The sequence below is a fragment of the Dermochelys coriacea genome, chromosome 23, assembly GCF_009764565.3.
Source record: "Dermochelys coriacea isolate rDerCor1 chromosome 23, rDerCor1.pri.v4, whole genome shotgun sequence".
NCBI classification, from domain to species: Eukaryota; Metazoa; Chordata; order Testudines; family Dermochelyidae; genus Dermochelys; species Dermochelys coriacea.
Window position 1 is genome coordinate 2,122,595 of NC_050090.1, and position 25,785 is coordinate 2,148,379.

General features: G+C 41.3%; 1 protein-coding gene across 1 annotated transcript in view; it reads left to right on the forward strand.

Moving 5' to 3' along the window:
- Positions 1-25,785, forward strand: part of ZNF541 (zinc finger protein 541) — a 41,292-nt gene that overhangs the window by 14,133 nt on the left and 1,374 nt on the right. The window contains 12 exon segments of the mRNA XM_038381547.2: positions 557-716; positions 1,775-1,942; positions 3,011-3,347; positions 4,639-4,671; positions 4,674-4,701; positions 9,687-9,781; positions 9,784-9,828; positions 10,339-10,442; positions 13,325-13,400; positions 14,194-14,282; positions 21,499-21,582; positions 24,967-25,148. Coding sequence (XP_038237475.1) covers positions 557-716; positions 1,775-1,942; positions 3,011-3,347; positions 4,639-4,671; positions 4,674-4,701; positions 9,687-9,781; positions 9,784-9,828; positions 10,339-10,442; positions 13,325-13,400; positions 14,194-14,282; positions 21,499-21,582; positions 24,967-25,148 — 1,401 coding nt within the window.

A 25,785-nucleotide genomic window follows, 5' to 3' on the forward strand; every position in this document is an offset into this window, starting at 1 on the left:
AAGGAAAAACAACCCACATGTAACACATGTTTTCCGATGGCAACATCACAGTTACATAAATTCCATATGGTATGTTTAATGGATGGCTTAAGATTTTGACTCTGTGGGATTTTGAATGCAGGCCATCATTTTTAGAGGAAGTGGTGTGGAGCTCTGTGTAAGCTTGAAAGCTTATCTCTGTCACCAACAGAAGTTGGTCCAGTAAAAGATACTACCTCACCCACTTTGTGTGTCTCTTTTTGGAAAAGGCATTTCTACATAGTTGGTAACAGAGATACAATTGCATGTAAATACCCAAGAGGGCATTTCATTACATCTTCTGTTTAAAACTATCTTTCTAACATGGATGATTTATGATCCAGTGGGGATTTTTCTCTAGTTATCATAGTTTGCTGATAAATGAACTGTAGAGACTTCTTTTCTAGCTAGGCATAAAATGAGATCTAAAGACGGGAATGCAAGCATGCACCTAGTGTTGATAGAGACTAAATTGCAAAGAGTAGTTCAGCTTCATAATGTTAATTTTCCATCCTTTTACCTTGCTTTTCACGCTTAGTAATAACACCAGTGGTGTTCCTGCAGTTGGGAACAAATATGCAAGTGGTTTCGTTTGCAAGACCTGCGGTCAGCTGTTCTATACTGAGAAAGGTTTAAACAGCCATATGTGTTTCCAAAGTGAACAATGGCATTCACCACCAGGGAAAATGGAACAGCAGGTAAACGGAAATTGAATCCCTCAGTGCTTGTTAGTTAATGGGAGTTTGAATTAAAGTCACAAGAATTCTTTAAAACCTGTTCCTGGCCTATGGGGATAAAAATGCCTTGAAGCAACTTAACCTTTGTATTGAAAATTAAGAATAATAGGATAGAATCTAGAATTCTGGAACTACCAGACATCCTTCAAGTGGTTATTGTTCAGTAGGCATCCTTAAACAATTGTAATGTTTCAAAAGAGTGCTATTTCCCACAAAATTTTCTACTATATAGACAGGGAATATTGTTAAAAATGGTCACTTTCTTTTTATAAGATAGAATTTTTTAAGTGCGTCTACTGTGCATAGAGGTAAACTCCATGGATACTCCTGGGCTGGAGCACCCATGGGGAAAAATTAATGGGTGCTCTGCACCCACTGGCAGCCAAGCTTCCCCCGCGTCCCCACCTTCCCCACCCGAGCGTGCCGTGTCCCTGCTCCTCCGCCGACAGCTGTTTGGCAGCGTGCTGGGAGGGAGGGGGGAGGAGCAGGGATGTGGCGCACTCAGGAGAGGAGGCGGGGAAGAGGTGGGGCTGGGTTGGGGATTTGGGGAAGGAGATAGAATAAGGGCAAGGAGGGGGTGGAGTTGGGGCGGGGCAGGGTTGGGATGGGGCAGGGCCTCGTGGAAGGGTTGGAGTGGGGGTGGGGCTGGAGGTAGAAGGGGGTCAAGCACCCACCAGCAGGAGCAGAAGTCAGTGCCTATGCTACTGTGGCAGCACAGACTTAGGGTTTGAGAGGCAAGTCTTGTGTGGAGTGTGCCATAATGGTTAGAATAAAGGACTGCGACTTATGGGTTCTGTTCCTGGCTCTGTCACTAACTTGTTATGTTACTTTGGAGAAAGTCATTTAAATCATTGGGTCTTCATTTTTTCCATATATAAAATAATGATAATAATAGTGCTCTAATGCAGAAGGATATTGTGAGAATTAATTGTTTGCAAAGCACTTTGAGATCCTCAGATGAAAGATGCTATGAGATATGCCTGTTATTATTATTATTTATTAGAATTTTTTGTGTTAAGGTGTACAATACAGAAAACTTAAACCCTCAGAAATTGTCACTCAAGCCAATAGGAGATGGAAACACTCCATCAGAAATTAAGAAACCTCTAGAAGATGTAACAGTGGCTCCTCTTGTGATCCCAGTCTCTGTACCTGTGACAGCTATGAACCAACAGACCAGGAACAAAGTGGGTTGTGATTTGTGTTCTTCTACATGGTATACCTTGACTTTAATGGGACAACTTCTGTGAGCAATTGTTCACCAGAATGTGAAATCCCTCCCTGCTCAGAGGGTTAGCAAAAAGCCTATGTACCACTTAGGTTCTACTTAAACCCTTAAAATAGAACTTACGTGGCACTTCAGTGGTGGCTTTCTATACAGCAGTGAATTTCTCTGCAGTGTAAGGGGTTCATATGGACCTGTGAGATTAATCAATTGGAAATATATAAATATGTTAATCCAGTAAACCACTTTGAGTTGCATAACATTTGAAGATTGTGAGAAATGTCTGAATTATGATGTAAGCCTTGTATTTGGCTTTTGGTTTTGTGGAAAAAATAAATATTTAGAATTACAGAGTTGAGGCAACTTTGAACTGAGTTTATTTAATTTGTTAGATTTGAAAAAAAATAATTTGTTCTATGTATCTTGCTAGTAATTGCCTTCTCTGTTAATTCTTTGTCACCAGTAGCAAGTGAATATTTTAGCTAAAAAGTTAGCAAATAGGCTTTCCTAGAAAAATTATTAGGAAGGCATTTCACAGACTTACTTTGCTATCAGCACTGGTTAGTGAATTTGATTATTGTGTAAGATAATCATTTGGTTTAAAGCAAATTAGAGTATATCTGAACTCTTTACGAAGGATTCGCAATAACTCTCTCAACTCTACATGATTACAAGGAAACTTACATAGAGCTCTAGTTTTTGTTCATGTGAATACTTCCGTTGACTTAAACGGGACTACTTGCATGAGTAATGGCTGCAGAAGAGGGTCCTTTCTTTAACTCTGTTCATAAATCTTGATGTTTGATACTAATTATTAGTCCCCAAAATGATGAATCACCAAAGTGAGATTCTAGAAAAACCCAAACATGCAAACGACATGAGTCCCATGTAATTTCAAGTTTTCTCCTCTGTTAAATGATTTTAAGTGCTTCATGTTGGTCATATGCCACACACCTTAAATGCCAGAGACTCACACTTGTTACACTTGTTCCTGTGGTCAATTAAAATTCCAAATTAAATGTCTCCTCAGGTTAATGAAAAGGAAAGCCAGGATGAGAAGGACCTCAGGAAAAGTTTGCCCCAAAAAAAGAGAAAGAGACAGACTCATCCCAAATCACTCTTTATCCCACTTCCACCTCCCTTGTGTGCTGAGATGCAGCCAGCCATGATGGGAGAATGCCATGAGAGTAATCTTCGATCACCTGTCTACATGGTTGACCACCTCCTGAGAGACTTATTCCAAAACTCTCCATATACCCCACCTCCTATGCTCAGCCCAATACGGGAAGGATCAGGGCTTTATTTCAACACTCTTTGTTCTTCCTCTACTAACGCTGGTCCCAACAAGTTGTACAGTACCATTCTAGGTAATAAAAACCACAGTTTTCACATTCAGCTAATAATAATAATAGAAAGAAATCCAGTTTGCTATCATTAGTTGTATGGGCCCAGATTGTCTGTTGCCCTGACCTTTGTGCAGATATTTACTACAATGCAAAATGGGCGTAATTGGTACTACATTAGAAAGGCCCACACTTTTGCACTGGTGTCAGTGACACAATGTAAAAATCAATGGAAAATCTGGACCTGTATGTCCAACAATGTAAGTTAAGAATGAAAACTGCTCAACTTTTCTTGCACTACTTTTCTGTTGTGTTGGTCTAAGCGTTAAAAGCATTTGACAGTTACACCAAAATGTACAAATATTAGTACAGAGGCATCAAAATTCAGTCATTATATATGTTCCCATTCCTGGGGTCAAATTCTGCCAATCCTAGAACAGTGTTATACATAGCTTTACTCCAAAACAGTGTAAAATATGCATCAGTGTACACCTGTGTTTTCCAACTCTGCAGCCCCGTGCACAGCTCTCCCTCCTCCAAGGTCTGATTATTCCTGCTAAAAGCATGTATAATCTGGGGTTGAGTTATATTTAGGGGCCATTGCTGAGTTAGGGGTGTACATAGAATCACAGAATACAGGGTTGGAAGGGACCTCAGGAGGTCATCTAGTCCAGCACCCAATGTAGCACTGCCCAAGAGTTTGCAACTCCTGTCACAGACAGCCAAGGAGAATAGGAGCAGACATCTTCCAGTTTGTGCTTCTTGTACTGGCTGCTGTTTCTGAAAGAAGGAATACACCTGCCAGAATTTGGCTCCGATACACCTCTACTGGGATATAACGCTGTCCTCGGGAGCCAAAAATCTTACCGCTATAGGTGAAACCATGTTATACGAACTTGCTTTGGCCTCGAGTGTTTCCGTTATTTAAAGCAGCCCCGCCCCCCAGAGCGCTGCTTTACCACGTTTTATGCAAACCCTTGTATATCCGGGTAGAGATGTATTATATTTAATATTGTATGGTATTAGATTTTGTTTATGATTCCAAAATAAAGACCTGTTATGCCTGTGGGATGACAGCTTGTGATGAAGTGGTCAAAAAACCAAAACTGAAAAATTGTGTGAGGATGTTCCATATTGAGGGCCTGTTCTTGAAAAACATAGTCATGTGAGTAGTTCCACTGAAGCCAGTGGGTGTTCCAAGAATTAAATATCTGCAAAAGTAGTTGCCGAGAGATTTTAGATGAGCATGGCATGTAAGGCCAAAGGGAAGGGTCTTGTGAGTATGTTTATCTTCAATGTATTTATATTTTTTTAGGCAGAATGGATGGAGACTTTGGATTCTGTCTTGTGAAGATAACACCAAAATCAGCATAAAGCCGTAAGTGGGGCATAATAATAATAATAAAAAATGTCATGCTTCTCCATGAGTCAGTATTGTAGCTTTAAACAAGTGACTGGACACATCATTATGAGAATAGAGCTATTTCCCTCCCTCTACAGTATCCTTCAGTGGCTACTGCAGATAGATGGGATAACTGGACTAGCTGGACCATTGGTTCTGAGGGAAGGAGTGAGAAAGTTTGAATGCAAGACAGATCCCACCATACAAGCTAGTCATAGGCAAAATATTTGCATATGGGGCTGTGAGTTTCTGTAATTCATAGACACAAAGTTGTTCTTTTGACTCTGAAATGTCAGCGGGCAGCACAATCCCAGGGACAAGAGAGAATGGAATTCATGAATACATGGAATGAAATGGAAAGCAGTGCTTTAAATGCATGGAGTGCTGTTCAGGGGTTAAAGAAGGGTCTAGGAGTAGTTTGCTGGGTTCAGTTCTTGACTCAGGACACTAATTTGCTCTCAAGTTCAGGCACCAATTCAGCACATGCTTAACTTTAAGCACCATGAGCAGACCCATTGACTTCAGTGGAACTACTCGTGTTTAGTGTTACGCACATTCTCAAGTACCATGCTGAACTGGGCCCTACTTTGCACTTCACTAGACCATTCTGTCTAAGGATCGAAAAGTGCTTTAAAAACATGAATGAATAAAGCTTCAAACCAGCCATATGAGTTATGTTAGTATTCTAATAAAGAGAATATTCTCATTTGGAAGTGTGCTCTTGTGCTTTAACCACTATACCATACTGTTCTTACCCATGCTTAAATTTCACTTCCTCTTTCTGTGCCTCAGTTTATTGATTCCTGAATAGGAATAATAACACACATAGCTTTTTCACATTTGTGTTGTGATCCTTAATTAAATGGTTGTAAAGCACTCGATGTTTGGAGCAAAGGAACTGTATAAATACAGAGCGCTACTGCATCAATTTAAACAAAGTTTGATTGTGTTACTCGTGATGTTTGGTCAAGTCATTCTATCTAATGCATCCCTTTTTTTCTACACTCCCCATTAATAAAGGAACTCGGAAAATGTTAATAGTGGGGGAAAATACAATTTTAGGAGACTGAGAATCTTGGCTATTGCAACTACAATGTTTTTAAAGGCCTTTTAAAATAATATATCAACTTCCCTCCTCCTTCACCCACCCACTAATCCGTCATTTGGCTGGCTCTCTCACTGTCTTGCATCATTGGCCGGATTAATAGCATTTTTGGCCAGATAATGTCAGACACTGGCCAAAATGAAGTTGCAGCAAAATATCCAGTGCTATCCCCATTAAACATTGACTGGGTTATGCATGAGGCTAACATAATAAATAAAGATTGCTCTGCCTTTTCATTTTTTTTTAGGCTGTTTAGACATCCTGCTCTGTCATCTGTCATAGCCACCTTTCTTGTTATCCGTTTGTTAATTTCACCTCTGTCTCTCACTTTACATATCAGAAATTTTAGAGCGAGAGCCTGGTTTATTATTTGTGTAGGGACACATTAATTCCTGTTTTCAGAGTAGCAGCCGTGTTAGTCTGTATTCGCAAAAAGAAAAGGAGTATTTGTGGCACCTTAGAGCTAACAAATTTATTAGAGCATAAGCTTTCCTGAGCTACCGCTCACTTCATTGGATGCATCGGAAATGCATCCGATGAAGTGAGCTGTAGCTCACGAAAGCTTATGCTCTAATAAATTTGTTAGTCTCTAAGGTGCCACAAGTACTCCGTTTCTTTTTATTAATTCCTGTGATAACTCCATGATTGTCTAAGAGCAAAGAGGTTAATTTGCTAAGATTAATCCAGTGGATGCAAGCCTCAGTTCTTTATAGTATATTCATTTGAATAAATGTGAGGCAGGTGGAGAGGTGTGGTCTGAGCACAGGACTAGGAGCCAACCAGGAACTTCTGAATTCCGATAATATTTCTGACAGTGATTCCCTCTGAGGCTTTGGACAACCCACTTAATCACTCTCCCTTTGTTTTCTGATTGTGACAAAGTTCCTGCTCTACCTTGGTGGGTCTTATGCTTATTGGTGGATTTGCTTGCCTTGGAGCTTCACGGCAGCCCTCAGCTTGGCTGTTTTTCTGAACCCACAGTCCAGGTTGACTCCTCCTGTGTCTGATCAGGAGTTGGGAGGATTTGGGGGGAACCCAGACCCGCCCTCTACTCCGGGTTCTAGCCCAGGGCACTGTGGAATGCAGCTGTTTAGAGTGCCTCCTGGAACAGCTGTGAGATAGCTACAACTCCCTGGGCTACTTCCCCATGGCCTCCTCCCAACACCTTCTTTATCCTCACCATAGGACCTTCCTCCTGGTGTCTGATAATGCTTGTACACCTCAGTCCTCCAAAAGTCTGCGTTCTCACTCTCAGCTCCTAATACGGCTGCTACTCTGAAACCTGTCAGCTCCTAGTGCCTTTTGCTCCCAGCTCCTCACACGCACACCACAAACTGAAGTGAGCTTCTTTTTAAAACCCAGGTGCCCTGATTAGCCTTTTTTAATTCTAGCAGCTTCTTGATTGGCTGCAGGTGTTCTAATCAGCCTGTCTTAATTGTCTCCAGAAGGTTCCTGATTGTTCTGGAACCTTCCCTGTTACCTTACCCAGGGGAAAGAGACCTACTTAGCCTAGGGCTAATATATCTGCCTTCTTTTACTCTCCTATAGCCATCTGGCCCGACCCTGTCACATGATATATATAAAATGGTACTGATACCTACCTCACGAGGAAGAGATTGGATTGTGTGGATTAATACATGGTTTTAATTCAGTTTGTAAAATGATGATTGTATAGTGGAATCTAAACATTTTTGCAGTGCCAGATTTACAAGAAATCTAATGTACTAGAGGCAATCAGTCAGATTTCAAACCTGCATATAGTAGGGGAACTAGAACAAGTTACCTATTAGGTCTTTTCCATCTTTAGGATCTAGGAACATAGGAATTGTCAGACTGGATCAGGTCAGTGGTCCACCTAGTCTATTAGTCTGTCTTTGACAATGACCAATACCAGCTGCTTCAGAGGAAGGTGTAAGAACCATGCAGAAAGTAGTTATGGCATAACCTGACACCAGGGAAAGATTTTTCCTGATCCTCCAGTAGTTAGAGATTGGCTTATGTCCTGAAGCAGGAGGGCTTACAGCGGTTCTGAAACGCTTGTCTTTTTAAAAAATTCTTACTATTATAACTGAGTATTCTTGTTACCCATATAAATGTCCATTCTTAACAGCTATAATTCTGTGAACTGTATTTTTGTCAACAGCTGTGACAGATGATGATACTTAATACTTCGCTAGCAATTTAAAATATTTTAGTATGGAGTGAGTTTAATAGTGTGAGTGATATTGTGGTTCTTGTTAAATAAAAAGGTGAACAGGGACTATATACATATTACATTCCTTTTGTTTGGGCTCTGATAGCTAAGGAAGGATAGAGTCTTCTCTGATTGTCATTCAATGCATAACGTGGACAAACAGTGACAGTGCTACAGTAGTTGTGGAATAATGAAATAAGATTTATCAAAGACGACTAATTCTGTTTGCAGTGAATATAGCAGTGTTGTGTAGCTTGGCATCTAATGAAAAGCTAAGATCTGAATAACATATCCGGAAGGGGGCATTGTTAACAAGATTGCACCATGTGGGTTAAATATACGTAGTAACAAGATAATCTATAACAGGATTATCCTGCAATAAGACAACCCATTGAAGAGTTTCATGCCATTTACAAGAGCAAGAACTGCAAAGGCAAACCCTAGAGCAGTGCATAAGGGGAAACTGTGAAAACCACAAGTCAGCAGAGCTGACTGAGAATTAAGGAGGATAAAAGTAATACTGGTGAAAAAGATCTAGATGTCCTAAGAGTTTTACACATAGTTTAGGCACACAGAATACTTGAACCACACATGTTACACTGAATGCTCATTATGGGGCCATCAGTTGAGACTATACATCTGTTCTAAGCCTTCTTTGTTCCAGCCAAGGGTAAGATATTAAGCCCATCGCTATGTCTCTCACTGGGAATGATCTACAGCTCTGAACTGTATTGTTCTTATATATAAAATACCAGCTCATAATTTCAAGACTGGCAGCAGGAGAACTGAAGTTGTGACTTTCCCAGACAACTGATAGTTTTCCTTCCCTGTCCTGCCAATATGCTTCAACTTACCTTTGCCTGCAGAGTTACTCCCAGTAGGTATAAGGTGTTCAGTCTCCTTGGCTCATTCACTCCTTGGCTTCAATGCTGAATTTTCCAACAAGGACACCTTTTCTGATAATAGTTTTTGTGATGTACGTACCTGCCCAGTTGTAATCACGTTTCATATAAGCCACTGAACAGCTGAAAGTCAGGATTAGTGACCTACTTTTAATTTTGTAGTTGCTCAGGGTCTTATGCGCTGCTGTATTACTCCAATTTTACACTGGTGTAACGCCATTGCTTTAGATGATTTTACATTGACATGAAACTGGAATAATGCGGCAGTACGTCAGGCTTTTATTGGGTACAGACAGCCTGCAGAAGCAAGCTTCCTGGTCCAGGTCAACAGCGACAGGCTAGCAGGGCTCACGCTAGCGCTCAAAAAATAAGCATGTAGACAACACTTTGAAGTTGTGGAATGGGCTGGAACAGGGGACTCTGAAGCCAACCCCCTCTAGCTCAAGCAGTCTACACAGCAATTTTTAGACTGCTAGCACAAACGCTGCTAGCCCAAGTCTGTCGACCTGGGCTGGGAAGCTCACTCCTGCTGGCACTGTAGACATACCATTGTCTCTTGCTGTTTTACTTGGGGACAGATAAGGTGCACTAGCTATGGTTTGCAGATGCATTTGTGCACAGCATAAATGTCATATTTATCACACTGCATCTTGTTCATCTGTATGCTCTGAAATGCTGTGTTGCTCTGTGTGTGTTTATCTGCTTATGAGTTGTATTTGTTCCCAATTCATTGTCTCCCATCCCCCACTTTTTATTTTAGACACATTAACATTGGAAACCGGTTTCAGGCAGAGATACCAAACCTCCAGGATAGAGCATTTTTAGAAAATGATGAACATGCAGCATCGTTAGTGTGGAACCCTGGGGAGACATTGCAACCAACCAGGAAACACAGGACAGAGGTGTCTTAAAATTTTATCCTAAGACTATCCAAGATTTTATGATTAGAAATTGTTTTGCTGTCATTGCAACCTTGTGGGTTTTTTTAATTCTCTCCCTTATTAACTGCATTGTGCTGTGGAAAATGTTAATTTTCTTGACCTCCTTCTCAACACAGTTGCATTACGGGGAAGTGATTTGCTTAGTTTTGGAAGAGCTGAAGCAGTAAACAAATTAGACAGCCGTTGTGCTTCCAGTGGCATCTCCTCATCACAAATAGTCATGAACATCTCCATTAGTCTCCATTCATCTACAGTGACTTTGAAAGAGGAGATTTTTTGCTTAAGCACACTGGTTTATCAGTGAGACAGCCATGTTTAAAACAGAGATGAGGACATTTCGCCATTCTTTCTTGTTTTAGTAGCAGCCTATTTGAGTATCGCAGTTGTTCTTTTTTCCTTAAAGTAATGTTCTCATGCACTTTTCCTACCTCCATCATAGAACTTGACTCTGCTTTCTGATTGTGGTTGCAGTAACAGGACTACTAAATGTGGCCTGCTCCAGTGCGATGCCAGGGGGAGGGACCAATCTAGAACTAGCCCTGCATTGTCTGCATGAAGCACAAGGCAATATTCTGGTAAGAGCTATTTAGTCATAGGTAATAACTGGCCAAGTTCTGTTCTTAGTTACAACTTCTGTGAATTTGAAGTAATTCCATTTTGTCCAGGCTTACACCACTTGTAATGAAGAGTAAATTTGACCCAGTGTCTCTAAACTTAAATGCAGCCTACCAAATCCTATTGTTTACTGTCTGAATTTCTGTATCTTAAAATTATTAAACACCCCTGGTGGTGCATCCATATCTAACAGGCCATCAAGAAAGATTTATCACTGTTTCCATGGAAATAGTGTTCACCTCCCATTGATTTCAGTGGATGCAGGATCAGCCCCCCAAATTTGCTATTGCACTTAGTAGCTTAGTGAATATTATTTTGGGTTTTCACTGCAGTTTAACTAACAAGTCATTTCTGTTCCTTTCTGATTCAGGAACGTATACCTATTGAAAGAAAACATGTGAATGTGTTTAACTTTAAGGTTGTACTTAAGCTCTGTTGAAGTCAATGGGATTCTATTTCTGTGCTTTCCTGGACGGGGATGAATTTACACATGAGCTTAAGTGCTCTGCAGACTCTTAGAGACTAGGATGAGACAAGTGTAGATATTATGATTGGGAGGAGAGGGATTTTAGTTTTTACCCCCTATGTACATTTCTGTGTACATTAGATGCCGAACTCAGATGCTTGGAAAGTTGTCAATATGACCTTCTGTGTCACAGAGTTTGAGCTGCGCTGCTCAAGTGTAAAACTGAAATATAAAGAGTGTTACTGTTTTTGTCATTTTCAAGAACATCTGTAAGTCAAGTCTTGCATTTTTAGAGTTCAAGGGCATAGAGAATACAAGTTTTAGTAGCCGGGAGCCTCTGCCATGCCATTTTCAAATTAACCTAAAATTGCACTCAGTTTTATCCCCTAAAGTGATTAATAATATATTTGTTATCATTACACTTAAGTCTGTCTGGCACTGGTTTGTAAGATTAAATCTTTTTGGTATATTAATTAGCTATACATTATTTTGTTACTTTAAAATGTTTTAAATGTATTTTATAAAAAGATTATGTAATTCCCATTCTGAAAATTAAGAATCACCAGACTGGATGAAACACAAGGTAGATAGTCCAGTATGCTGTCTCTGCCAGTGGTCGGCACTAGATGCTTTAGGGGAAGATGGAAGAATCCTGCAGTCAGAAGATGTGGGATAATTTGTTTCCCACATAGGTCTCATCCTAGTCTCTAAGAGTCAGAGATTGGTTTAAGACCTGAAGAACAAGGTTTAATATCCCTTCCAAAATTTTTGTCATTTTTTTTATAAACTGGACATTCCTTTTATCCATATAAATATCCAGTTCCATTTTGAATCTTGTTAAATTCTTGGTCTCAACAACTTCCTGTGGCAGTGAGTTTAATTTCATGTTTGAAAAAGTATTTCTTTTTACCAGTTTTGAATTTCCCACTATTTAATTTAATTGACTTTTCCCTTGTTCTTGTGTTGTGAGACAGAGAGAACAGAAGTTCCTGATCTACCTTCTGTATGCCATTTATTATTTTACAGACTTTTATCATGTCCCCTCTTATTCATCTCCTTTCCAGGGTAAACAGTCCCAGTCTTTACAATCTCTCTTTGACAGTGTAAGTTAAACCATCAAAAGCCTTTTATTTTTTGGTCAGTGCCTCAATGCCCAGCTGTGAGGGAAGCCATATGAAGAGTGCTGGATTATTTGTTTGATCGGCAGCAACATATTTTCTCTCATTTGTTTATGATTACATAAAGTTATAGAAATGTAGGGCTGGAAGAGACCTCAAGAGGTCACCTACCTAGTCCATCTACCTGTGCTGAAGCAGGATTAAGTATACCTAGACCATCCCTGGCAGGTATTTATCTAACCTGTTCTTAAAAACTTTCAAGGACAGGGATTTAACAACCTCCCTTGGTAACCTGTTCCAATGTTTAACTATCCTTATAGTTAAAAGTTTTTCCTAATAGCTAACCTAAATCTGTTTAGCTGTAAACAGTAAGCCAATTACTTCTTCTCATGCCCTCAGTGGACATGGAGAATGTTTGATCGCTATCTTCTTTATAACAGCCTTTTACATATTTTAAGAGACATATTATCATGTCCCCCCTCTTGTGGTAACGAACACACTAGGATCTGGTCCTGCTGTCATTGAAGTCAATGGCAAACCTCTCCAAAGTCTACTGGCTTAGGGCCGAGTCATCTCTGAGCCAGTGCTGAGCCTAGTGCAAAGACTGAGAAGGGAGGCAGTGCATCCCGCAGGGGCTTAATGGTTCACCTAACGCACAGGTTAGAGCAGCCTTGGGGCTTGCACTAATTTGTGGCCCAGGTACAGTGGCTCTTATGGAATACTCTGGCCACACCCTCCTTCCTGCAGTGTGCCCCAGATGCCCCATGATACTCCTTCTATGCCAGGGATTCCTGCGGGGGAATAGTTTGTCTTAGTGCCAGGCAGAGAAGGCTTATAAGCCTGGGGTGTCCCCGGCTGGGGATGGTCTTATGGTTGCAGTGTAACTGCTATGCACTGGCATAGGTGGCACAAAATGACTGAACCACAGGACAAATAACCCCCCTAATGTGACAGGACACTGCTACTTTTCTGCACAAGATGTTTGCACAACATGTATTTTTTCTTAAAATACTTGAGGCATGATCTAAAGCCATTGAAATCAGGGGAAAGTCTCCCATGGACTTCAGTGGGCTTTGGATCAGACCCTAGAGAGCGTTATATTACATTAGCATTGCCAATATGAGCAAATTCTTCTCTCAGTGATGCTGGCATGAATCATTAAAGTCAGTGGATTTACATCAGCATAGCTGAGAGCAGAATTTACCTCCCTACTTCTCTTTTGAGGGCTCTGATTACTTTCTGGATTAAATTGTTGCAGGAGGCCCTAGAGATGCTGCTGTTTAGAGGACCTCAGAAAGCTCCATCCCACCCTCTTGCTGACTATCGTTATGCAGGTAAATTAAAAACAAAACCTGTAGTTTGGGACCAGTGATGCTGATGCTGATGAACTGGGATGCTAATAGACATGCAATAATTGGATAACTCTGTGATTTACCTTTAATTTTCTTCTTTTAAAAACACAGGCACTTTACAAAATATAAACAAAAGATTCTTGCCCTGCGATGCTAGAAAATGCGATCACCTCGTCAATTTTAATATTGTTTACACTGTTTTGTATGTTCAGCTCCCTGGTTCCCTTGTGACAGCATGACTCTTTACCATGCACTGCCCTGTAGTGACACCCAATGGAGAAGTATGCTGAAACATGGCAATGAGAGATGCTTGCTATTGTGTCAGAGTAGCAGGTGTGTTAGTCTGTATTCGCAAAAAGAAAAGGAGTACTTGTGGCACCTTAGAGGACTAATAAATTTATTTGAGGATAAGCTTTCATGAGCTACAGCTCACTTCATCGGATGTGTGAAGTGAGCTGTAGCTCACGAAAGCTTATGCTCAAATAAATCTATTAGTTTCTAAGGTGCCACAAGTACTCCTTTTCTTTTTGCTATTGTGTGGTATTCTTTTCCATGGTGCATATGTTTTATAGTATGTGGTATTTCCTGTGCCAGTAGTAATTTGAGTTTTTCAGACTTTTCTAACATATTACTGATTATTGTTTTTGATAGATTTGAATTGTTTCCCTGAGAGAGAAAAATGTGTACATGAATAATCAAGTGTTTTAATTTTGTAAGTGTGATGGTCCATTAAGCATGCTATGTGATCTAATAATTTGCATCTTATTACCATTAGGTTCAGATGTTTGGACGCCTGTTGAGAAGCAGTTGTTTAAAAAGGCTTTTTGCCTATATAAGAAGGATTTTTACCTGATACAGAAGAAGGTAAGTCCTCTAGGCACAGGGTTTTTTCAGATTGCTAAAGCTCCTTCGAGAATTAATTAAAGGAGTTATTGGTAGACTCTTTCTCAAGGCTAAAATGTTTTTGAAGTGTTTTTGATGTTTCTCAAAAAGAATCAGAAGCAAATGGGAAAAAAAGAGTTATAGATGGAATTTGTTTGTCTGAGGAGTTCAAAGATACTAGTCTAAGGGATTGTCTAGACAGGTAATTTAAACTGGATTAAGTCAAATTAATCTGGTTTGAAAATCCTTGTGTACACACAACGCATCACACTGACACGTTTATCGTGAACTCTGAAGTCCTTTTTCAAGTGAAATAACTTTGCTGCAATTTGAATTCCTCTGATAAAATTGACTGCGTTAACAGTCTTCCAACATATATCCCACACAAGCGGCCATTATTGACCTATCTGTTTACCTGTGTGCTCTCCCAAGCTCTGGGGTCAGTTTGGGAGATGTTCCCTCCCGTTTATAAACTGGAAAGGTGCCAGATTTTGTCCTTTTGCACCAGGATTTGAGTATATCACAGTAGCTGCAATAATACTCCAGAGTCTTTACAACATGCCTCAAGCAGTTGCTTTGAGCTGATCTGAGACCCCACTTCATTGCCCTCTGAGGAGAAGCATCAATGCAGGAAGCTGATATGGCCAGCCACCAGAATAAAGATCTTGTCGACACTGTTAGGCAGATGTCCTCGAGGGGCCATGACCATGATGTCAAAAAGTACCAGATAAAGAGCAAACAGGTCAGGAGGACCTATGCTAAAATGAGAGTTGACAGGAAGATATCTGTTGTATGCAGTGTTGTAGCCATGTTAATCCCAGGATATTAGAAAGATAAGGTGAGTGAGTAATATGTTTTATTGAACAACTTCTGTTGGTGAGAGAGACAAGCTTAGAAGAGCTTTGTGTCAGCTCGAAAGCTTGTCTCTCTCACCAACAAAAGTTGGTCCAATAAAGGAAAAAGTCTGCCAGGGGACATGTAACTTGTCCAGTTTTTGAGGAGCTGGACAGGATTTTACATAACTACATGGCCACCCAACCCATGCAGTCTGTGGATTCTGCTGCCTGCTTTCTCCCTCCCACCCCTCTCCGAGGATAACTGGCAAAATCAAGAAGAGTCAACAGAAGATGAGCATGAGAAGGCCAGTGAAGAGATCTCCCTGGAAAGCCAGGGTCCCTTCAAGATTCACACCTTGATGCCAGCCAGATAGAAAACAAGCCCAGATCATGCCTTGCTGCAACCAACCATGCTTCCCAGACAGCAACCCAGACCAGGGACTGAGGAGGCTAATCCTATGGAAGGAAACCGTGCATGTATGGTTTTTAAAAATTATTAATAATTTAATATATAAGTTTTAATGTATTATGTTAAGCTACACTGCTGTGCCAGCTTCTGTTCTGGGTGCCCCATTGTTGCAGCCATTGTAGGTGGATGTGAGTCCCAGATCCCTGCCTCCCTCCATTGGCCCATGCTATCTGTTCTCCCCTCCCCCATATGCCTTACCAAAATGGCGGTGACTCCGGCTGGGCAGTTGATCCATTATCTCATGCTGAAACCCTGACTACCAACCATTTTCAGGCCCACGCCGTGGAAGGCACGTGCCCATCCCTCAGCTGTCCATACCAGCAAACTGCCCCAACCCCATTCTCCAGCTCAAAATGGTGGTTGACAGCACGGTGCAGCTTCAGCCTCCCGCCCACCCACCTCATGGCAGATTCAAATAATGAAAAACATTCTTTTGTCCAAATTGCAAAAGTTTATTGAGACATGATTACAAGAAAAGCAGTTTGGTTAGCATTCTCACTTTGTATGAGGTAGAAATGCACATAGCATGCCCATAAAGCTACGAAAAGTACAATTCCCTGCTGAGGTATAAATGCCTTGTAACACACATTCTTACAGTAAAAAAGCTTTGCTGTGAGGATAGCAAAACTCTTAACAGCTTTTCACAGGCTTACATAGAGCTAGACTGGTAAAAGCAAATGCTTCAGGCAATCATTGCAGAACCCTATCAATTTTTCTCTGCACTTTCACCATGTCTCCCCATAGAGGGGAGATAAAGCAAAATGTAAGACTGAGAAATTGCTCAGTTGTTGTTTGTAGATTATGAGAAAAAGCTGCACGGTTATTCCTGGTATAGTTTGCAATTCCCTTTTGCTCCTGCAGCACTTCGGGTGGGGACCATCTTGGTGAATAACTTGACTGTGCATCTCACTGGTGTGCCCTTTGTCTTTTTGAGTAAGTCCATTCTCTACCTCCTAGTCACCTGCCTCGGATCATCCAGAGTTAGGACAGCCTAAAGCGGAGGTAGAGGATATTACTATCCAGCTCACCCCCAGATTCTACCCACTCTCCCTTACAACATCAAATAAGCAACATCAAGGCACAGCAGAACTCCAAAGCCAGACTGGGAACATCATTCCCTCTCTCCTCCTGGCCAGCCTTCAAGGCACAGTCAAACAGCATATATTGCACAGTCAAAAATGCCATTACACACACCACTTACCATGGCCCAGGTTCTCCTGAGACTGGGAAGAATCTCAGAAAGGGAAAGCCAGAGATGCATACAAGAAAAATGCTATCTCAGCCTCACTAGAATATGAACAGTAATTCCTTGTGAATTTTTTAACTCCCACAGTCATGGCATGTGCACTGGCTAGACTCTCAAAGAGTTGGCTAAGCAGTGGCTAACCTGTGGAAGAGAAAACGGAAAACTCCCGATGAAATATTCGCACACATCATTTAAAATAGTGGAGAAGTGGAGGCAGCATTTGAGGATGGAGAAAGAATCAGACAAGCTGCTCGACACGGAGATTGTTGCAGTGACCAAAGGCAGCATGGCTGTTGCCAGGGATCTCATTGGCATGGACAAAACCAGTATGGAAAAAGACAGGGAGATGGAGAAGCAACTCCTGGAGGCAACACAAAGCCAAAATGCCCTGCTGCAGCGCATGTCACTCTTAGGGCAGCTGGCAATGCAGTATTGTAAACCAACACCCAGCCATATTATAGAGCCCCTTGAACAATACAGGCTGCTGGGAACCACATTAACTCCTCCCTGCTATAACCCCGCAGCAGGGCTCCAGTAGGCCATTCTCTTCACAGACTCAAGCACCGGGAACTGAGAACAGTGCCAGCTGGGACACCAGCCCTTTTGAGCTCTCTATCACTCCTGGTAACTTCAAGCCTTGCCACTCAACACCAGAAGACCTAGGAACAAGAAGAAGAGGCAGAGCCAGGGCAACTACTTGCCTTTGACTTTAAACCCCTCCACTGCTGTGTTGTGTCTTGCCCTGTGCTGTTGTGTTTCGCTACTATTTAAAAGAAAGGGCACTTTGTAGTTCGGTAATAGAAGTTTTGATATATTGTTTCATAATTAAAAACATTTTTCATTATTATTTCACTTCAAGATGTATTTTCTGTTTATTACATGGTAGGTGAAATATAACCTTGAAAACTTCATTCATAAGGAGTTGACAGCTCATTTCACATAGAAAATCATTATTTGCACTTATTCTTAGGTTTTTACATACATATGTAGGCAAAGAGACCCATTTAAATAGGGATTGCCACAGGGTTGCGCTTCCACCGCTCATAAACAACACTGCACACACAAAAAACTTCCAACACTTTCCTGCCCCCCCCCCCCCCCCCCCGCGGGTTAACAGTTGGATGTACAGCTGCACAGTTTCAGGCCTGAGACTTAAATAAGAACAAAAGGCATCCCAGACAATATTGCCATGGCTATTTGTGTTTTCTAGTGAATATCTCACTGGCTACTCAAACTGCTGAGTAAGTCTTTGCACCTAAACCTCCCACCCATCACTAAAGCTTTCTCCCTTACTCTCACAAATATAGTGCAAAATACAACTTGCTGCTGTAATCTTTAGGATGCTTTTTTCTGTTGCTTCCAACCTATCCAACAAACAGCTCCATCTCCCTTTCAGATGGCCGATTGCACACTCACTGTCTTTCTGCAACTACTGTGGTGGTAGTTAAATAGTTCCTTCCTTCTGTTCAAGCAGCCTGTGAATGGCTTCATTAACCAGGAAAACAGAGGATTAGCTGAATCTCCCAAGATATCTGGAGTAACATCCACACCATTAATGTCCATAGTGTTTCCATGGGCAAACAGTCCTTTTTCCATTGAGTTAAATAGAGCTGAGTTACGAAAGATCCTGGCATTGTGGGCCCTTCCAAACCACCTGGCATTTATGTTTGTAAATCTGCCACGGTGGTTAACAAGCCCTTGGAGTGTCATGGAGAAATACCCCTTTCTGTTGTCAGCACCAAGCCCTGGTGTGAGCGGCAAACAGTAGGCACACAGGTCCCATCAATTGCCTCCACTACAGTTTGGGAATCCCATAGTACAAAGCCATTGATAACCTCCTGAGCATTACCAAGTTTTGTAACCCGTTGCAGTAGAACCTCTTCCATGGCATCACACACCTTCATGATAATGAGCCTGATGGTGGATCTCTCCACGCTGAATTGATTAGCTACGTACCAGTAGCATTCAGGGGTGGCCAGCTTCCAGATGGCCTTGGCGACCTGCTTGTCCACAAGTATGGGGCATCACATGTTGGTACACTGCTGCTGCAGCTCTCTCGTTAGTTCAGCACATATCTCCAAAAAGGCTGCCTTCCCCAACCTGAAATTCTCTTGTCACTGCTGGTCATCCCAGGTGTGCAGAACAATCCTTTCCCACCAATCTGTGCTTGTCTCCTGAACCCAGAAACGGCGCTAGATGCTGTGAAACTGCACCAAGAACCAGTCCTGCTCGTCACTTGCCAGGTGTCTTCCTTTTCTTTCTCATCCATGTCCCAGTTCCACCACCACTGAAGACCCTCCTGCTGCTTGAGAAACTGCTGCAGCTGCACATCATCAGCTCAGTGTTGAGGCAAGCGAAATCCAAAGCCAGTTCATCCATTTTGTGTGCTGAGCACACAAGCAGCCTCTGCACATTTGAGGTTACCAGAATAGCAGCACAGAGCATGTTGGTTTCCATTCTGGCTAACAGTAATTCAGAACTGATGCTAGTCCATACACAAAGGAAGCACAGGGCGGAGACAGATGAATCATGGGATTTTGTAAAAATTTCAACTCATCTGGTTTCCATTATGCATCCCACAATGCACAGTGAGAAAAATCCCAGAATGCACATTGCTCAACAGCAAAACAAAGTGAAATGGGATACCTTCCAAAAATGCCACAACCTCAGTTTGCAGCAAACCACTGTAGTGTTTGCAGTGACTTGCTTTGAAAGAGGGCACCCTTCTCCCATGTGCATGCTGTTACTGTGACTTGCATACTGCATGTTACTTGATGCACAGGGATCTGTCCTTGGTTGGTTCCATTCAGTATTTTCATAATGATTTGGATAATGGCATAGGGAGTACAATTATAAAATTTGCGGATGATACCAAGCCAGGAGGGGTTGCAAGCCCTTTGAAGGACAGGATTAGCATTCAAAATGATCTTGACAAACTGGAGAAATGGTCTGAAATAAATAGGATGAAATTCAATAAAGACAAATGCAAAGTACTACAGTTAGGAAGGATTAATCAACTGCACAAATACAAAATAGGAAATGTCTGCCTAGGAACGAGTACTGCAGAAAAGTATCTGATGAAGTGAGCTGTAGCTCACGAAAGCTTATGCTCTAATAAATTTGTTAGTCTCTAAGGTGCCACAGTACTCCTTTTCTTTTTGCGAATACAGACTAACACGGCTGCTACTCTGAAACTGTGGGTTATAGTGGATCACAAACTAAATAGAGTCAACAATGTAATACTGTTGCAAAAAAGCAAACTGCATTCTGGAATATATTAGCAGGAGTGTTGTAAGCAAGACTCGAGAAGTAATTCTTCTGCTCCACTCCACACTGATAAGGCCTTAACTGGAGTACTCTGTCCAGTTCTGGGCAGCACATTTCAGGAATGATGTGGACAAATTAGAGAAAGTCCAGAGGAGAGCAACAAAAATGATTAAAGGTTTAGAAAACATGACCTACAAGGAGAGATTGAAAAACTGAGTTTGTTTAGTCTGCAGAAGAGAAGACTGTGAGGACATGATAACTAACTTAAAGTAGTTAAAGAGGCGGATGATCAATTGTTCTCCTTATCCACTGAGGACATGCTAAGATATAATGGGCTAAATTGCAGCAAGGAGATTTAGGTTAGACATTAGGAAAAATTCCTACTGTTAGGGTAGTTAAGCACTGGAACAAATTACCTGGAGAGGTTGTGGAATCTCTGTCATTTGAGGTTTTTAAGAACAGGTTAGACAAACATCAGTCAGGGATGGTACAGATAATACTTACTCCTGCCTCAGTGCATTGGACTGGACTAGATGACCTAGTGAGGTCCCTTCCCATCCTACATTTCTGTGATTTGTATCTTTTCTATGAAGAGTTTAACTATTGTATTTTTAAAAAAACATTCCTTATCAGGGACAATCAAATGTTGTGCTTAAACAGTTTACAGTTTATATTTCAAATCCTCTGTGCATAGAATTCAAACACTCTTTTCTTTCTTTCTTTCTTTCTTCTTTCTTCTTTCTTTTCTTTCTTTCTTTCTTTCTTTTCTTTCTTCTTTCTTCTCTTTCTTTCTTTTCTAATAAAATTATGCCTATACAAGGTACTAGTTTCTGTAATGCGGTAAGTAGTAGTACAAGAAAATTCCCAGCAGCATAAAATAATCATTCAAACAGGAACTTAGCCAGCCACTTACCAAATATCCATTCCATCTATTCATCATTCTGGGAGCTTACTCTAAGCCTTCTCAAAACCCCTACCAAAGACCTTTTTCAGCCTGCCAGGGAAGTCACCAAATTTGGGCTATATCAACCCAGGTTTGAAACTGCTCCCAGAGCCCTTCCAGGGGAATGCCTTGTCAGCAGCCTCCTCTTTTTATAATGAGAGGAATCCCACTGCTTATCGCAGCTGTAGCAATGTGGTATTGTATGAAAGGCTCTCAAAGCACTTTACAAAACATACAATTAATTAAACCTCTCAGATTGGCTCACAAATACATATTTTCTAGGTACTTACATGGCCCTTAGAATTGTGATTTCTGAACACCCTTTATGATGGGAATGAAAAAAATCCCCCACAGGTGCAGTTTTTGTATTGTGTTTGCAGAAATAACTATATTACTTCTGATATTAATGGTGGATTACTTCTGTTTTTTCCTAATAGATTCAGACTAAGAATGTGTCCCAGTGTGTTGACTATTACTATATCTGGAAAAAAATAATAAAATTTGACTTCAGTCGACCAAAAGTAAGTGATAGAAAAGAGGGTTCAAGGAATAGGTAGAGAAGGTGAGGTAGAAAAGACAGCAGAAAAGGTAGAAAAAGACTGCTTGGGGAATCTGTCTGAGATTCAGCTCTTTAATTTAAAGATCTTCCATTGCCTTAGGAGATGTGGAGTTCATGTGTGTAGCAAGCTCCCTCCAGGAAACACCTTCCTATTTATATTCTGTTGCTACCCTTGTTTAACTTGCAGAGACCTATGGAATAATATTGCAAAAATCTCAAACAAACCCTGTTCAATAGTTAGCATGTTATACCATGCTTAACATTTCCCCATTACTCTTGCAGGAAGTATGTAACAATATTTGCTCTTGACATTATGACACCATTGCTAATTAAAACAAGAAAATGAAGAAAACTCTTAGCTCCTAATTAACCAACTAAAATAATCCCTAGCTCCTTGTTAGTAATGCTGTCAGCATTAAACTTGTCGTTGCTGATGTGACAGTGTCATCTTTGACATGCCAGTATTCTGGAAACAAAAAACCCGCCACGTACATGACACAGAGCACAGGCACTGCTGAACTGTTTCATGGCAGCAAGTGGGGAATAAGATTGACCAGAAGGATTTTTGCTAAGTTCACAGATCCATTATAATGAGCACTTCAGCCTGCTTGCAAGCTGGGTGGCAGAACCAAGCCTGCCACTCCCTGGCAGCAGGGGGAATGGCTCATCTCAAGTTCTCTCCAGTTTTTTCTGTCCCCTGCCATGGCCTGCAGCTCTCCTCTCCTCCCCGCGGCAGCGTTGCTGAGGGAAATTCCAACTTAAGTTCAAATTTTAAGACCAACAATTGGGCTTAATAATGTGTCTGTGTAATTCCCAGCCATGCCCCAGGGCTGTATTGGATTTTGGGGAGAAACTGTCCCGTCTCAGTTCCACTTTCCCTACTGGGGCGTTGGTTCCTGGAGGCTTAAGGAGGGAGTTAGGCCAAGAAAAGCCAGAGGGAAGGGGCCATGTCTCTTGCTTATCCACTTATCAAGCATCTCTCTGGAGAGCTTGTGCGGCTCTGTGGGCAGAGAGCAGGTTGACTCACAGCTCAGGCCAGGCAGGATTCCCTCAATCCCTCTTCCCGCAGGAGAAAGGAAGAAGGCAGGATTAGAAAAGAATTGGGTCCCTGGCAGGCAGCCCTCCCTCCCCCATCTCTACGATAGAAGCCAAGCTAAAAGGGCAGCGTGCCAAGTGAAGATCACCTCTGAATTTGTATAGCCCGAATCAGCAGCCAAGCCTCCCCTTCGCTTCCCCATGGGTCACAGATGGAGGGCACCAGACACAGCACAGAAGCTACTAACACCAGAGAGTTCTATATGGGACCTTTGGGCCCAACTCCCTCCCCCTGCTGCCCTTCCCCTTAGTGCTCCCTCCCTCCTGCCCCCAGAGGATCCAATCTCCAATCTCCTGCTGAGGCCTGGAGGAGAAACACAGATCTATCTAGCCCATGTGGATCCCATGCAACAGAGAGAGGCTGCTGGGGAGTGCATCCTTGAGCTGCAGGCCAGTGCCTTCCTGAGAAACCATGTGGGGAAGGAGAGACAAATAGACTCGGCCTCTTTGAGGACAGAGAAATTGCTAGCCACTGGAAATACTTTCAAAGCAATCTCTGAGCCCAATTTAGCTTCCTCCTCTGAAGCAGGATTCTGGGGACAAATTCTCACGGGGAAATAAATTAATAATGAAATTGCACTGTTTCCTCTTGTCACCTTCGCGGAGTGCCACAGGGCAAATCAATACAGAAATGACCTGGCTGTAGGCGTGGGTTGATCCTGCTAGGCATAATTTAAAATGAATAGCTGGATGAAGTGATTATTGTGCTCATGGATTCCAAAAGAGAAGTCAACAAATTGAACTTAGTCTACTGACTGTTGGAAAGTCCACAGTTTAACTACCCTGTTAAACCAGTGAAACACAGCCTTGGGTAGCCCTACCCCAAGAGGGCTTTCTTGTAGATGCACAAGAGTGCCCAAGCAAAAGGTCAAATCTCTGTAGTATAATGTTCTCAGCACATTGAAGAAAAGGAAGTTATGTACAAATACCAACATTAAATGCTTCCTTAGGGCATCCACTTTATTCCAATGCTGCAAGGTGATATCACTCAACCTTTGAACCTCGTTCTGTTCCTTACAGCACTATCTAGATGGAATCATCCTTTTGCAGGTGTCATTATTCTTCCTATCCATTAGTGTAAGCCTCATGATGGCCACTTTCTCCAATGAGATTGAATTTTTCATTTGAAGTTGGAAGCTTACTCTAAAGACCTAGTATCGTACCTTTTATTCAGACCAGTAGTTCTCAGAACTGTTAGAACGTTCATTCTCTAAGTAAATTCAAGAAATATGCCACTTTCAGTCAAGCATTAAGAGTCAAATCCTTAGGGACACTGACAGTTTCAGGACAGAGTAATCATATCTCCTGTTTGAGATCTACTGGACAACCATTAATTTGTCATGTCTTCATATTGGTCATCCAGTCTTACTCAGTGCCATTTTCTTTCTTTTGGAAGAAGTCTTCTCCACACCTAAGTGCCAGGGGATGATGGAGGAGATATTTATATATAATGTACTTTGTAGTAGATGTCCACATTTCAAAAATGATCTTGCTTCCTATCTTAGAGGCACACTGTTATGAAAATCCATTGTAACAGATCTATGGACCTTAGCATGAAGAAGAATCAGAAAATTTATCCATGGTTACCTGAAAATTTCCTTTCTTCAAATGATAAGGTCTGCAGATCCAGTCACAGAGACAACAGATGGTCCGGAATAGAGATGGAAATGGATGTCCAATGATTTGGGTTTGTTGTCAATAGGTAGAATTTACTGTCCTTTGAAGTAGGAGAAATTGTTCTGCTTTTTCCTCCAAGTATATTTAACACAGTCTGTAATTTAAGAAAGTAGATTTGCATTATCCTGGCTGTGAAAGCTATCTCAACTGGACGTGGGGCATTTCCCAGCTGCCAGGGACTGACAGGTCTGGTTCTGCCCCCCCCCCACCTGCAAGCAGGTTGAAGCTTGCATTCTAATGGATCTGTTAGAATGAACAGATTATTCAATGAAAGGAAATTTTCTGACTATTCAATGAAAGGAAATTTTCAGATAAGAATGGATACATTTTCCTGTTGACTTCAGTGGGTCTTAAGTGCTTTCCTGAATCAGGATCTGAGAGAAGTTGCACTGTATCATAGTGTGTATGTGTGTGTACATGTGTATAAGCACATGCATTCGGCTTTTAAAAAGTTTAGAGTTAATTTTCTTTGACTTCAGTTCCTTTTAACTATACAACCACAACAATACAAACCTTTCTGAGGGGGAAAGAGAGGGAAAGAATGCTATTTTAACAAATATTCCATAATTTGCAGATTGCATGCAGCCCAAAGAAAATGCATGGTTATCTGCCTAGACAAGACATGAAGATAAAGTCAAAGAATTACAAAAAAGCATCACACAAGACATACAGTCCAGCCTGCAGTCAGAGGGGAACTCCAGACCAGCCTGGGAGCACAGACTATCAGGGTGCATTTCCATGTAAAGAGTGTGAAAGGTATGGCTTTATTATTAATCTTGCATTGTTCAGTGATTTCTACATGTCTGCTTCATTCAGTTTGTATTTATAAACAAAGCTTTCTTAATTAAAGGAGCACCATTTACTTCAAAATCTAATTTTTTTTAAATGAGTTAAATGCATTATGTATTTCTCCCTGAGCCCCCTAGCCAATTTGTGTGATTTTAGGACCACATATAACTTTTTAAAAATAGTTTTTTCTCCCCCATTTCAGCATGAAAGACCCACAAACAGGAAATTGGCAAAGGTGAAAAAACAAACCTGACTGTGCACAAAGTAAAAAATGAGAAAAAATAGAGGAAAATGTTTTCTTTTTCTAATCTCTTTCATGTTGTAATGTTAGGTGTTATTTCTAACCGTAAAAGGCAAAATGATTTGAGATAAAAATGTGATTTTTTTTTTTACAAAAGTTGCATAGTCCCTTTAAATTAATGAACCTTGAAGCTGTAGATTCATATCCCGTTTCATCTCTAGGCTAACCCTACATTTTTAAAGAGATGTAGGGCATTTAGCTCCATGGCTGCCATTGATATTGTGGGAGAATCATATGACTAAAAGGAAATAGGTCCTTTGGCTGTTGCCAACCCATCCGTGATCATCTCCCTTTCCTTGTAAG